Source organism: Alternaria dauci, chromosome 4 (assembly GCF_042100115.1).
Source record: "Alternaria dauci strain A2016 chromosome 4, whole genome shotgun sequence".
Classification (NCBI taxonomy): Eukaryota; Fungi; Ascomycota; class Dothideomycetes; order Pleosporales; family Pleosporaceae; genus Alternaria; species Alternaria dauci.
Genome location: NC_091275.1, coordinates 1,068,396 through 1,082,409, shown reverse-complemented (window position 1 = coordinate 1,082,409; position 14,014 = coordinate 1,068,396). Strand labels below are relative to the sequence as shown.

Genomic DNA, 14,014 nt, shown 5'->3' with positions numbered 1-14,014 from the left:
TACGTCTACCCGTCGCGTCTTGCGACACCATGTGAAGGCTCCACGGCGGTTGCTGTCGACGCAATCTCCACATGATTTGCTTTCAAAGGCGACCCGCAACATTGGCATCATTGCCCATATTGATGCAGGAAAGACGACGACCACTGAGCGCATGCTCTACTATAGTGGCGTGACGAGGCGAATAGGGAATGTTGACGAAGGCTCAACCGTAACCGACTTCCTCCCAGCTGAACGAGCACGCGGCATCACCATTCAATCCGCCGCAATAACCTTTCACTGGCCTCCGCTACCACCAAGTACTCAGAATCCACCACCTCCACCACAACTGCCAGCTTCGTTCGAGAATGTTTCGCGGTCCTCAAGCTCCCACAACATCAATTTGATCGACACGCCCGGCCACGCAGATTTTACTTTTGAAGTGTTGCGTTCGCTCCGTGTCTTGGACGGTGCTGTGTGTATCCTCGATGGAGTTGCCGGCGTCGAAGCGCAGACAGAGAAGGTATGGACGCAAGCTGGGGCGTACCATATTCCCAGAATCATCTTCGTCAACAAGTTGGACCGTGTAGGTGCCGCCTTCTCGCGCACTGTCAAAGAAATAGGTGTTAGATTACATGGCTGGCCAGCTGTGTGTCAGATACCGTGGTGGAAGAACGGCAACGGCGATTTCGTTGGAGTTGGTGATGTCGTCAACTTACGTGGTATGCTTTGGCAAGCCGGTGGCGATGGAAGGGATATTCAAGCTTTTGGGCTGGAGGAGCTGAGCAAGACCGACGAAAAGTTTGCAGAGGAGATCAAGAAGGCGAGGATAGCCCTGGTTGAGATTCTGAGCGAGCACGACGATGTCATGGTTGAGCATTTTCTGGAACACGACGAGGATCATTTGGCCATATCTGGACTACAAATCATGCAGTCATTACGCCGAGTCGTACTACAAGCACCGCAAAAAGTCATACCGGTTTTCGCTGGTGCTTCATTCCGCAACATTGGTGTCCAACCGCTCCTTGACTCGGTCGTCGATCTCCTCCCATCTCCACTGGAACGTCCGGATCCAGAGATTAGCATCTCTAATCAAAGCAACACCCTCGCCACCCTTCTCAATGCTGCAGCAGCAACACCAACAAAAACTACCAAGTCATCAAAGAAACAGCAGAAAAGCAATGGCGAACTAGCCATCGCAGAAGTCAAGAATCTCAACGCATGTGCTCTCGCCTTCAAGGTAGTCAACGACGCGAAACGCGGCGTCTTGGTTTACGTGCGTGTTTACTCAGGCTCCATCGACCGCGGTGCCACCCTCTACAACACGAACCTTTCCCTCGCAGAACGCGCGCCCCGCCTCCTCAAGATGTACGCAAATGATGCCGTCGAGGTAGACAGCATCGGCGCCGGCCAAATTGGTGTCATCACCGGACTGAAACATGCTCGAACTGGAGATACATTAATTGTATACCGTGGACTTCAGATGAAGGGAACGCCATCGGGCGGTCTGGATACTCTACAACTCCGACCTATCGCCGTCCCACCACCAGTCTTCTTCACCAGCATCGAACCGAACAGTCTCAGTGAACAAAAGCACGTCCAAGAGAGCCTCGATATCCTGCTGCGAGAAGACCCGAGTCTCCATCTTTCCGTCGACGAGGAATCTGGCCAGACGCATCTAGCAGGCATGGGCGACCTCCATCTCGAAATTGCTCGCGACAGGCTCCTCAATGACTTCAAAGCCAAAGCGCGTATTGGAAAAATTGAGATTGGATACAGAGAAACGATCACGACGATGACAGCTACAGAACCGTTTACATACACGCTCGACAAACCCATCGCAGGAAAACAAACAAAAGCGAGCATTACCGCCTCCGTCGAGTCCGCAGAAGAAGGTGATCTCATTCCCCTCAGTCCACACCAACAACAAGAACGAGAAAAGAAGATGCAGGACAATCCTTTTGAGACCATCTACAAACTGCCTGACAACAACACCCTGCACATCCTCCACCCCGAGCTCTCCACCTCCGACTCCGCTAGCCACAAAACACACATCCCACCCCACCTCTCCCTACCAGGCATCCTCCACTCTCTCCAAGCCGGTGCAAACGCAGCTCTCGCCCGCGGCCCCTTCAACGGCTTCCCCGTAGCCAATACCCGCGTAACTCTAACCCTCGACGCAAAATCCCATCTCTTCCCCGAAACATCACCAACAGCTATTTCCATGGCTGCCCGCGCTGCGGTATCAACTAGTCTGAGACGTGCGTGCGACGCCGCCCCAGCAACGCTCATGGAACCTGTCATGAACGTTACTATATTTGTGAATGAGAATAATATGGGCGCTGTGGTACAAGATCTGTCTTCGTCACGCGGTGGTCAGATCTTGTCGCTGGATGGGTCGGACGAGTTGATGAGTTCTACATTGACAACGACAACGACAACGACAAATGGCGACGAAGAGGCGTTGCCGTGTATCGATCCTGCGCTCATCTACACCCCTCCGGATCCTTTTGCGTCCGGAACTGGGGAGGTGGGGAGCGGGCTGAGTGATAGTCAAAGGCAAATTGTGGCAAGGGTGCCTTTGAAGGAGATGGTTGGTTATCTGAACCAACTTAGGGCTCTGACGGGCGGACGAGGCACATTCGTAATGAGTGTGGATGGGTTCGAGAAAATGGGGACGCAGAGACAGAAGGAGGTGCTGGATGCTATGCGCGAGATTTAAAGAGGCATGTAGTGTATGATATGATGATGTAAAATAAGTTGTGTATTTTCGCTCCAAGTCACTCCATCCCAATGCTATGTACGCAAGACATGTTTTACCATCTAGAGCGTGACTACCAACACTTTCGTGTCGGAACGCAAAACCTTGTATACCTACGCCGTAAGTGCACTGCTCAGACCCAAGATACCCATACCCGCAAATGCAGAAACAAAACATAAACGTCGAGAATTTGTCATGTCTAGACTTTCTCCCAAGAGTTGCAGCGATACCATAGCCATGATACCTGCCGTGGCAGCAAACATGCATCCGTAAATAGTGTCCATACCCTCATCCGTACCATCCTGTCGGCCTCTGCCTTGAATCTTAAACCATACTGCTGCCACACCTGCGCCTAGTGGCTGACTGATGCCTCCCAGGACAGCTGAGATCAGCATGGCTTTCCAGCGTGAGCCGATCGCGAGGTAGAGTGGTAGTGCGAGCGCGAATCCTTCGGTGATGTTGTGGATAAAGAGTGCGAGGAAGATGGAAAAGCCTAATGTCGGGTTGGCGTGGTTTGTAGCGTACGTGATGAAGCCTTCTGGAATCTTGTGCAGGGCAATCGCCGTGCTTGTTTGCAGACCGAGTGAAAGGAAAGCATTTGTCGGGACGTGGTGGTGATGCTGTTGTGCTTCGTTGTCGTGCTCGTCGTGGTCGTGATCATGATGATGGTGATCAGTATGTGATGAGGTAGTCGAAGATGAACGGCTATGTTTCTGGAGTGGTTGGATTTCGTGTGTTAGACTGGACGTTGCGTGGCCATTAACCGGCGGCAGACTTGCAAAGGAGCTCTCCATTGTAGCTGGCCCAGACCGTGCAGGTACCAAGGGCGTTGTCTCATCGACATCTTCCAAAATTGCTCGACGCTCATGCGGTCCTTGTGACGTTTGGCTCCTGCTCATCCCTGATGGTCGTGCAGTTGTTAAGCTTCCCAGAGACTTTCTCGACTGCAAGCGTGCAGGCCGAACTTCACACAGGTCACCATAACATTGCCCACTATCCGTGTCATCACATGGTTTCTCGGCGCCAATGACTAGTTGAGATACTTTGGTTGACAATGACTTGTGGAGCGATGGTCTCCGAAATATAGCAGCTTTGGAGTTGTCGCTGGCAGTTCCATATGAGGGCTGGTCGTCATGTCTATGGGTTTGCGGAAGGCCGGGCTGTTGCTCTTGCATCGGTTGATGATGATGAGAGTGGTGGTGGTCATGAACTTTCCCTTGCTCTTCGTCGCCATGCTTGTCATCGCAGTCCACGACGGAGTGTGGAATATACTGGTGCAGAATCCCGGAAAGAACTGAGATGCCAAGAGCACCGACCAGGAAGCAACCGATCAATGTTAATATCGCATTCCGTGGTGACATACCTCCCTTCTTCAAATAATCCTTTGCCGAGGGAAGCATGCTGTATAATGATGAAAATATCTTGAAATTGAGTCAGCCAGTGCGGGAAACTGTATGTTGATACTGATACGTACCATGACACCAAAGGACAGACTCAACCCTGTCGACAAGAACGCATTACTTTCTTCAATCTTGAAGTTCTTCTTGCCCGGGAAATAACGCACGATGAGATCGACGCATATTATCGAAGCTAGATCATCTTTAGTTTCTGGACTTGATGAAGTTCTCCGGACGCGGACAGATTCAGTCTGCTGCCGCGGGGATAATCTTACCCCCAAATGTGCATGCTGTTTGCGCGTTAGCCTATCCGCTTCGTCTGAGTCTCATGCAGCTGCCCGCGCAAGCATACCTATGCCGCTGACCGCGGTCATTATCCACCCACGCGTGTCATTATCGAGAACCATATCTGCCTGCAGGTACGTTTCTTCGATGACGTTGCTGTGCCAAGCTTCCTGTCTTCACGAGCAGGGGATAGTAGCGGAAATCCAAAGGCGATCAGCTCGTTTAAGAGAGCGGGCGGGAAGCGATAAGAGATGATGGAGTTTGTATATACAATAGAGACCTGGTCAGATGAGGCGTCTTCCTTCGCACCGTGTTGTCCCCTAGCGCGTATCATGCATTCAAGGAAATCTTTAGGGTTAGTGGCTTGGCGATAGGGCTAGCTGATACACGCGTGTCGTCATTGGCCGAAATCCAGGTGGCAGGGCCTCGGGCCTCGCGGCTTCCCTTGCGTTGGATAACAGTCACAATATCAGACATCGGGAGGAAATCAGAGTACTTCAAGACGTCGTCCGAGGATTTTGAACGGAGCCTCAAGCTGTCCAACATGCCGTACTTGCTGTTGTTTTTCTAGGCATATGAGTGGTGGCGCTAGTGCCAAGACACGGAGGCGGTGAAAGGAAGACAAGACACGTGAAGTGTGACATCTGACATTGTATGACTGATGAATCTCGAGGCTACTCTGGCTTTGATATAGAAAGTGGGACTAGATGAAAGAAGAGAACACTAGCACCTTGTCGGATGGACACGCATTAAAATGGTAGTCCCAAAATAACTCCTCAAGTGTCCCTGATGTATGTGCGCTGTGAAGCTGAGGGCAACACTCCTTCAACGAGGCTTGTTGGTGACCGTACTGTAGAAAATCTAGAAAAGCTCAAAGAGCTGGAGACGCCGTGTTTCCCAAACATGCCGCTATGCATTACAAACAAATTTTTTGAGGTACCAAAGTAGGTATGAAAGAAAAGTTGTGTCGTCAGTAGTCGTGTCTCGAGCAATCAGTACTTGGGAGGCCTCGGAACAAAGATCTTGCTCCACGCACCAGGGCCATGTTCAGGCTTCTCGTTGATGACAAGGAGATTGGGCGACGAACAGTAACCACCAGGTTCCGTTGTCCGTGTTTGCTCCTCGTAATGGCCTTCAAGATCGGCTTCTGTGGCGTTTTGTGCGAAAGCTGCAGCAGGGTGGTCGTAGATCCAGACCTTTTCTGTTACGAGCTCACCAGGCTCTTCAGCGAAGCGCGCCTTCCTCTCGGGGAAGCCAACAAAGTAGTTGAGGATGTCGTGGATGGGAGCGTAGAGCTTCTCCGGGCGACGAATAAAGGAGAGCCAGCTCAGTGTCTTTTCGTCATGTGCTACCCGAACGAAGGGGTTCATGTATATCCTGGATTCCGCAGGCCGGCCTTTCCCAGGCATTCGGTACTGTAGATCTGCGTTGATCAGACAGCACTCGGAGGCCTCCCAGAAGGTCTCGTTGTCGTGTCTAAACCGGAGTGGGAAGACGGTGTGGTTAGGCGTGCCGTTCTGTGGGTTTGTGGGTTCTGGCTGCACTCCGGTCCCCTCCTGGAACCACTTTGCCTCAAAAGCCACCATTCCGCCCCAGCAGCTCCGTACCCGCACCGCATCTTTCCCTGCGAGCACATCAGCCCTGCTGGTCCCTGTACCTGCACTCGTGAACCACGGGAAGAAGGGCAAGCCAGTTATCATGCCGTCGAAATCGCGCGTGGCGAAGCGGTCGTAGAACTTGAACGGCATGATGTGGTCGACGGCGCATGCTGCAGCATAGTCGGCGCGTCCGGTCGAGTCGATGTTGGTTGCGAAGAGGAGCTGGGCAGCTTCCACGGGGTCGAAGTTGATGTCGTTCAGGTACAGGACCTTGTCAAACTTGACGCCGTGCTTGTCGATTGGGGCAAGGGCTCGATTGCGCACCTCGGCAAGGAAGGCGATGCGCTTGAGGCGTTTGTCCCCGTTGGGTAGCGTGACGTGGGGAAGGGTAGCGAGATCAAGATCTTCGGACACTATGGTGGAGTTGCCTGGTTTGGGTCATTAGCCGTGTTCAGTCTGTCACGGACACGGGACAAAGGGCCTCACATTTGACCTGTTGGCGGAACGCAATGAGTGACTGCTTCGTCACTGAATCGGGGTTATCTTCGTAGATGCTTAGGTGCACATTCTCCTGTCCCAGCAGCTCTACCAGCTCCAGGACCTCCCTCCCCCATGCGCCAGACGTCAAGTGGCCCTCGGTCTCGGCGAGCGAGGCGGCTATGAAGACCTTTTCGTTGTAAGGATTTGCGCGCCCGGTCGTGGTTGCACGCTTCCGCAGCTCCTCGTAGTGCGACGGCCTGACGGTGTAACTAGGGAAGAAGATGCCCGCGACCAGCACTAGGGCTATGAGGATATAGGGCACAGAAAAGAGGCCCCAGTAGACGAGGCGCAGAATGGACCGTTTCCGGCGGCGCGGCGTGACGTAGTGAGCGTACACAGCGCGATCAGAGAGCTTGTTGACGGCATTGAAGCGGCTGCCCAGGCGGTTCAGCCACGAGCGTCGCGACGGACCCGCGGCGCATGGCTGCTGGCCGGCAAGCTGTTCGTCGTCGCCGTCGAGAGATTTGCGCGGAACCAGCTCATACTCGTGTATGGGCCGGCGGGTTTGTTTAAGCATCGGGAGGATTCCTTGGGGAGTTGTAGGGGGCCTAGTTACTCGGGTCCGCCATCAAGCGAGAGCGAGTACAGGCGTTTGGTGGAGGCGTGGGACGACGGCTATCAAGTACAAAGGGCAGAAAGGAGTGTGGTGTTGTAGCTCGCAGAGTCACAAGGTGGGAGGGCAGGAAGGTGGTGGGTGCAAGGGCGCAATCTTGTCCAACACCTGCCATGCTCCCCGATCTTGGGCGGACCGACGCATGCACGACGCGCAATTCACACGGCCTCGTTGGGGTCTCCCTCACGCCAGGGTCCGGCACCCAGCCGAGTGGAGCTGCGCGAACGTGCGCTACTCGTCGCCGAACCAACCTAGACGTGCATGGCCTTCTTGACCTTGCACACAGCCCGGCAATTCACCCTCAGGTCCCGTTGGTCTTTGGTCATTTCGTTGGCAATCGATTCAGTCGGCGCATGCCCATCTACCGAGATCGCGCGGAACTTTCCTTCGCTCCAAGACGCGTACTTGGCGTATCCATATACGAATGCGTACTTACATCTGCACTGCCTGAACTCACTCCACATGCCTCAAACGACTGGCTTCGCAGACTTGTTGTGCTAACAATAGGCATTGCCGTAATCTTGGAGGCTTACACGCAGTAGTATACTTGTCACGTCTCATCACAGCCGCGGCCTCGTAAAGCTTCGTACGTACTTGATTACATCGCTTCCAACTATTGGTCCTTCCGTGCCATGTTGCAGGACGACAAAGCCACACCACAACCCTTGCTACGATCCTTTACGCACGTTACCCCCGCAAGATTATCCCAAATTCCCCGTTGCGTCTACCACTACCCGCGCTTGTCCACACTTGATACGGATGATCCAGGCGACCTGAGTGGTTTTCGGATTTGCGAAATAGGAGAGGGTGGCGCTGGACTAATCATCGGTCCAACAACGCTGCCGGAAGCCGACGGTACCTTCGGTATGCTTGTGTGACTTCCCGAAGTTGGCGTAGATGGTTCCTCGACTACTGCGATAGGCATGGGAGAGTAGCGTGGAATCTCTTGTGTTGCTGATGAACTTTCCTTGCCTGGCTTCTGCTCGGGCTGTAGATCGCACCGCCCGCCGAGCTTCGGTTCCTCACCTCGGACACTAACAACGACCCGTTCCCTCTTGTTCCCCTGGTGTAAGTCATCGTTTAGCTTCGTCTTCGTTTCTCTCGCAGCACGTCCTTCTCCCACAGGCTGGTCCTTCTTTGGTCCACTGTCTCTCGGGCTGGTCGTCCGCTGACTCCACCTCTCGTATGAGCGAGACCTCGCAACGCTAGACTCTACAGTAAACGTCAGCACGCAGTTCGCGGGCAGTAACCTTTAGTCTACGAACGGGCAGCGGGATAAGCGTGAGCATCACTCGGTGCCGAACGCCTCCTATTCGTGTGCAAACCCCATGGCCTCGCTGTATTCCCATCCATCGGCGAAAAAGGTGCGTACCTGAGTGAAGCATCTTGTCCATCGACCCTCATCGTATCGCGAGTCCATTGTCGAGGGTACGATCTAGGAGCGTTCCAAGCTCTCGTTGCCGTAGGCGGATACTGCGGGAATTCGAACGGCAACGTGTCTGCAAAACCAGGCGTCGCTCGCGGAATCGAGGTCCGTGGGACTTCTTGCGTGGTGCCCGACGTGTCACTGGAGCTTGATGAGGACGATGACGGTGACTGAGGGGCTGCCTTTTTCAGCGCTTCCAGCACGATAGGCGGATACTCGTCGCAAATGTGGATGAAATCGACCCTCTCGACTTGACGGGCACGTCTAGTAGCAGACTTTGACATCACTGGCGGTGTCCGGCGCTGGGTGGCTTTGGGTACATCCGAACTCATCGTCTCCGTGTAAGTCTGTCGATAATTGGGTTGCTCTCGAGGTTGATATTGAGGTGGGTACAGAGCTTCAGGCATTCTTGCTGCCGCTTGCAGAATTGGCTGTTGCGGTACCACTATAGGCATGGGGAACGGTGGCATATGAGCCGCAGCTCGAGTCTGCCAGGGCATTGGTATCTGCTGCTGCATTTGCGGCGAGCACTCGACTTGGTTCGCGCTAGGCCACTGTTCCTGTCCGAACGAAGGATGGTATGGTAGTCCGTACGACTGTTGCTGTTGTGGCTGCGCAAGATTATTGAACTGTAGCATCGGTCTCGCCCTCTCCACGTCTCTCGGTCTCGACCAGTCTACATTCGCATTACGAGCAGCGTAGCTCTCTCCATCTCGGTTCTCGTAATACTTCCTGGTCTGCGATCCCTCGCGTCTTCCTCTCTCCCTCTTTGCAGATCTCGACCGGTGCTTAGGCGACTCTCGCTGCTCGGCCTTTCCGACGTATACACATAGCGGTGGCCTCGCTTGGTTTGAAAAGAGGGTGTTGAACCATTGCTCAAGTTCGTAACAGCATTGATGAATGTAGCGGTGAATGAACCAAAGAGCGACGTAGATCAAGGCTGCGCCAAAGACACATGCGAAAACAAGCGCGATGATAAGGTTAGTTGCTGCCATGGTGGGCAATCAAGGAACGGAATTGAAAAGGGATAAGAGTAAATACCGACACAGGCGGGGAGTAGAGAGAGAGTTGCATCGGGGCAATCATCAGGCACATACATATCAGCTGTCGTATAGTTAGACTGTAATAAGTTGGTCGAGAACGAACGATGCAGCAAACATCTGGTACGTCGTACAATATGGCATCCAACCATCCAACAGACCAGTGTAGTAAGCGTACACGCCAAAACGGATAGATTCCGCAAGTCCAGTTCTCAATGGTTCATCACTCAACGCTTGCTTTTCCGTCTAGCTACGAATGAGAAAGACTTCCGACAACTTGATATCGACTGTGGTACGTGCTCGAGGAAGAGACAAACTTGTGCAACGACTTGTAGACACTCGTGCTCGCGTCAAATGTTACACTATGCAAGCTTTTCCCAGACGCCTGTACCGTGTCATGGTGGTATTGCCGAATTGTTTTCCGTCTCCGTAGTTGGCTTCCTTTTCAACCTCTCTAAACTACTCACGAGGCTACCTCTTTTTGTCTCAGCCGCTGTTAGGACTGAAAACCGCCGTCTGCCGCCGGCTCCGTGTTCCATCCATTCCCTCCATCTCCACCGCCGTTGCTCTTCGCTGCTGCACTCCCACCCCCAGCACTCTTCATCGCTTTACTGCCTTTTCTGTTTCCGCTCTTGCTCTTCGTCTTACTACCGTCCTTGCTCTTCGCGCCTCCACTAGCGCTTCCGCCTCCGCTGGCACTTCCTCCTCCGGTCTGCGCCTCAACATCTCTCATGTAATGTATCTCCTGGAACTCGAGATCAACAGCCCTCCGACAGCTCTTCATCATGCAGTAGCCGAAGAAGCAGCAGAAGAAGGTGATGAGGATGAGCGTGAGTACGACGGTGTGGACGTACTTCATCGTGGTTGGCTGGATATGACACGCGGCTTGTGGGAGGGCGATGGATGGATTTTTTGATGTTGTATGGTTGTGGGCGGATGTCGTGAACACGTATCGGGACGCCAAATGAGTCGATTGCAAGTGTTTTGATTTGAGAGGAACGCCTTTTCTGGAGATGGGCGAGCTTTAGATCGTGAGGCCAGCGCCGTGTATATCTCTGTCGCGACGGTGGATATCGCGTTTCCAGGGTGAGCAGTCTGTAGCGTAGTAGTCAGTGAAGGGATAGTATCTGTGTCGCTCTCCGGTCTGATCGGAAACCGCCTTCACTTTTCACTTTTCACTTCTAGTTTGTTGGCAGTATGCTGTAAACAGATGAGCGTAGTGGGAACTGATTCGACGATAATTGACCAGTGCTAGGAGTCGGTAAGGGAAGCGGTATAAGTAGCATTGTAGATAATACCGCTTGGATCTTTGGCGCTTTTGAGTCGCAGAGAGGAGTGGTGACTACAACAATCTCTTGAACAGACACTGACAAGTGATCATATAACGCGATTCGATACCAGGAGTTTTAATAGAATAATATTATCGATTTTTTATGGATATCATGCATGTTGTTACAGAGAAGAATCGTATCTACAGGCCCAGCATTCACGACCTAGCAGCACTCTCCGCCTTGACAGGCGCAGAACTTTGCTTCCCGCCCATAGACGGTGTAGCAACAACAATAGTATCTCCATCTGTTTGCCCTACCGGCTTTGACTGTTCTACACTCCGCACTTGTTCCTGGGCTGGCGTCTGCAGCTTTGTCGCTGGTGTAGGTGTAGGCGGAGGTGGCGCCATGACCTTCCTTGATGGACTTGACATTTCCCAGAACCGTCTCGGCACGTTCTTTGCTGGCGGCATACCCAGAAAACCCTTGCCTCCCATACTCTCTAGTGGTCTTGCTCGACCTCCCACGTAGCATCCCAAATCGCCACTCCATACAAAACCGCCTCCTACCACACCTCTCAACACACCGAAAGCGCGTGCATCACGATACGCAATACCTGTCTCGGGGTCGCGGTATCTGGCGATTGTGTTGGTGATGGGACAGAGCTTCTGGCCTGGTTTGAGCACAATCTCCGGCTCAGCTTTCGGGGCAGCATTCTTCCGTGGCGGCTTCGGTGGCGCGATGAGTGTCTTTTGTATATAGTCTGTAGCTTCGGCAGGAGTCCAGTTGAACAGCGCAGCATAGAGTTGTACTAAGGCTGACCTGTCCTTTTCTTTGAGGAGCGAGGCTGCTGTTCTGGCTCGCGATGATGTTGTCTGTGGGGCGTCAAGGTTGGGAAAGTTGGACAGGATTAAAAAGTTGCGGAGGGCTCGACGTATGACTTTGCGCCGTGGTGGTTGAGGAGGTAAGGCTGGTTTTTGAAATTGTGCGAGGAGGGCTTGGGACCCTATGGCTGGGTCACCGTTCTGCTGAGGTAGGGAATGGTTACTCAGGGAGGGATGTAATTGTTGGGAGAGGGTTGCTTGTGAGATCGCATGTTGGTTCTGGAAGGGAGAAGTTTCCGTAAAGGGAAATGGAGGAAGCTCGTCGCTATGCATGGACTGGGACTGTGGATGTTGGGCGTATTGGTCGATGCCAAAGAGAAACGAATCCTGATTTGGAGGCGCAAACATGACAGTGCTAGGGTGTTGCATGCCGAACGAGCCCATGAAGACGTCGCCGCCTTGTGACGCTGCTGCTGCTGACCAAGGTTGATGTGAAGTATCCTGTTCTGGTGGTATAGTCGCTGGTATTGAGGGTATCTGCGATGAGCTACTGAACTGATGCAGAGAAGGAAATGACGGTTGATCATCTGTATGAGTTTCGGGCGCCGGTACCGGAGAGTCTGTAGACTCTGGCTGTGTTGTTGGCGCCTCCGCAGCTGCAATCTCCTTGTTGAGCTTTTCTTCGAGCTGCTCCAGACTTGGCACATCCTTGCCTGTGTACTTGAGCTTGTCATCGACCCAGACGCCTGGTCCACTGTAGAATCGGTAAAAGGGCCCATGTATTTGCCGGTTCTTGAGGGCGTCAATCTTGGCCTGCCTCTCCGCTGCTCTGGCCTCCTCTGCCTCTTCCCATCTGTGCAAAGTCTTTTTGTTGATGCGCTCATTCCGGGCAGCCTCAGCAAGCCTCTCGGCCTGCGTCAATGGCTTCTCCTTGGACTTTTCCTTGCGCGCCTCTGCGGCCTTCATCATAGCCAGAGTGTCATCGCGCCTCCGGTCCTTTTCCTTGAGCTTGGCCAGGGTGGCGTCCTTGTTCGCTACCGTCTGTTTTCGCATTGACATGCGCACCGGGCCATCCTCTTCGGTCGGTAGCCATGATGCCCTCTCAGACTTCTTCTTGGGGCGCGGAGGGGCGAGCGTGGGCGACTGTGCACGTGGGAGATCGAGTTTGACTTTTTTGCGTGTCGCGGCGGCGACTCGTGCAGTGAAGGGGTTGGTGGCGGCTTTGCGCTTCTTGTTCCGCTCTTGTCGCTCTGCCTTGCGCAATTCTTTTTCGCCTGCGTCGTCGTCGTCGGCGCCATCGTCATCCTCGTCTGACGATGACGAATCCATGTTGTAGTCCTCGTGCTCGTTGACGGCATCGCCCTGAAACTCCTCCTCGTTTGGAGCTTCCTCCCACTCCTCACCCCATTCCTCGTCCTCGTTGGCCGCGTTGGCCAGCAGATTTGCCATGCGATTGCCGGCATTGGATCGCCTGGCCCTGGTCTTGACCATGAGCTCTGCGGGCGCGTCCTCGTCGCTCTCATCTTCGGATGCCTCGGACTCGTCATGGTGGTGCGAGGGCGGGGCATCTTGCATGACTATCTGAGGTGGCTCCTCGGACATGGTGGGCGAGAGAGATTGGAGGGCAGGCGCGGAGGCAAGCGGGGAAGGTGCAGACGAGGCGGATGGAGCCTGAGGCAAAGCGAGTCGGACGGGCAGCGATCAAGGGCGTGATGAGTATTTCCAGAAGGCTTCCATGAGACACGGATTATGCGCTCCAGCTGTGGGGTGAACGAGTACACAGCATGGACTACAGGGCGGCGAGTTCGTCTGGCGTTGAGGTGTTATGCGGGTTTGGTGGGTTGTTTCAAGCGACGTGATGGCGTACTGTGTCTTGAAGTGAATTGCGTGCAGCAGTCGTCGGCATTGGATCGGGAGAGAGCACGCGCCTGCGAATGACGCGACGGACAATTGAGACGGCGCCAAGTCAGCGGGAAAGACTTGGCATGGTCCATGGGGTCCTGAAACATAGCGTGCTTATGATTGATAAACGTCGTTCCAAGGTACCGCACCATGGCCTGTCAACGCCTCACCACAGCTCCTTTGGGCCTACATGGCCTGTCAGACGGTCTGCTTGCAGGGCATGCAGGACAAAGGCATATCCGCAGTCGTCTGACATGGATCTTGTCGAGAAGCCAGCCTGCGTGGATTGCGTGGACATGCATTGCAGGCCATAGTGGTTTGATGTATTCCAGACTCTAGCTGTAGAGAGAGGGCACTGCAGCAGCTTGGTCAAGAACAAAGTTT

General features: G+C 53.7%; 4 protein-coding genes across 4 annotated transcripts; 1 reads left to right on the top strand and 3 right to left on the bottom strand.

Annotated features, from left to right (window-relative positions):
* Positions 1-151: 151 nt before the first annotated feature.
* ACET3X_004936 (uncharacterized protein) lies at positions 152-2,698 on the top strand (the record flags this gene model as incomplete). Its single annotated transcript, XM_069451086.1, has 1 exon — positions 152-2,698. One exon carries the CDS (start codon positions 152-154, stop codon positions 2,696-2,698), a length of 2,547 nt encoding a protein of 848 aa, XP_069306980.1.
* Positions 2,699-2,850: 152 nt separating this feature from the next.
* Positions 2,851-4,541, bottom strand: ACET3X_004935 (uncharacterized protein; the record flags this gene model as incomplete). The annotated part of the gene is made up of 5 exons (XM_069451085.1): positions 2,851-3,638; positions 4,101-4,158; positions 4,212-4,327; positions 4,410-4,424; positions 4,487-4,541. 5 exons carry the CDS (start codon positions 4,539-4,541, stop codon positions 2,851-2,853), a joined length of 1,032 nt encoding a protein of 343 aa, XP_069306979.1.
* Positions 4,542-5,411: 870 nt separating this feature from the next.
* ACET3X_004934 (uncharacterized protein) lies at positions 5,412-7,074 on the bottom strand (the record flags this gene model as incomplete). The annotated part of the gene is made up of 2 exons (XM_069451083.1): positions 5,412-6,445; positions 6,504-7,074. The coding sequence occupies 2 exons, from the start codon at positions 7,072-7,074 to the stop codon at positions 5,412-5,414; spliced, it is 1,605 nt and encodes a 534-aa protein (XP_069306978.1).
* A 3,962-nt stretch (positions 7,075-11,036) lies between these two features.
* Positions 11,037-13,632, bottom strand: ACET3X_004933 (uncharacterized protein). The gene has a single exon (XM_069451082.1). It carries the CDS (start codon positions 13,328-13,330, stop codon positions 11,123-11,125), a length of 2,208 nt encoding a protein of 735 aa, XP_069306977.1. The 5' UTR covers positions 13,331-13,632; the 3' UTR covers positions 11,037-11,122.
* Between the last annotated feature and the right edge of the window lie 382 nt (positions 13,633-14,014).

Excerpts from the sequence above, each read along its gene's own strand:
- ACET3X_004933 (XM_069451082.1), bottom strand. The coding sequence starts at position 13,330 with ATGTCCGAGGAGCCACCTCAGATAGTCATGCAAGATGCCCCGCCCTCG.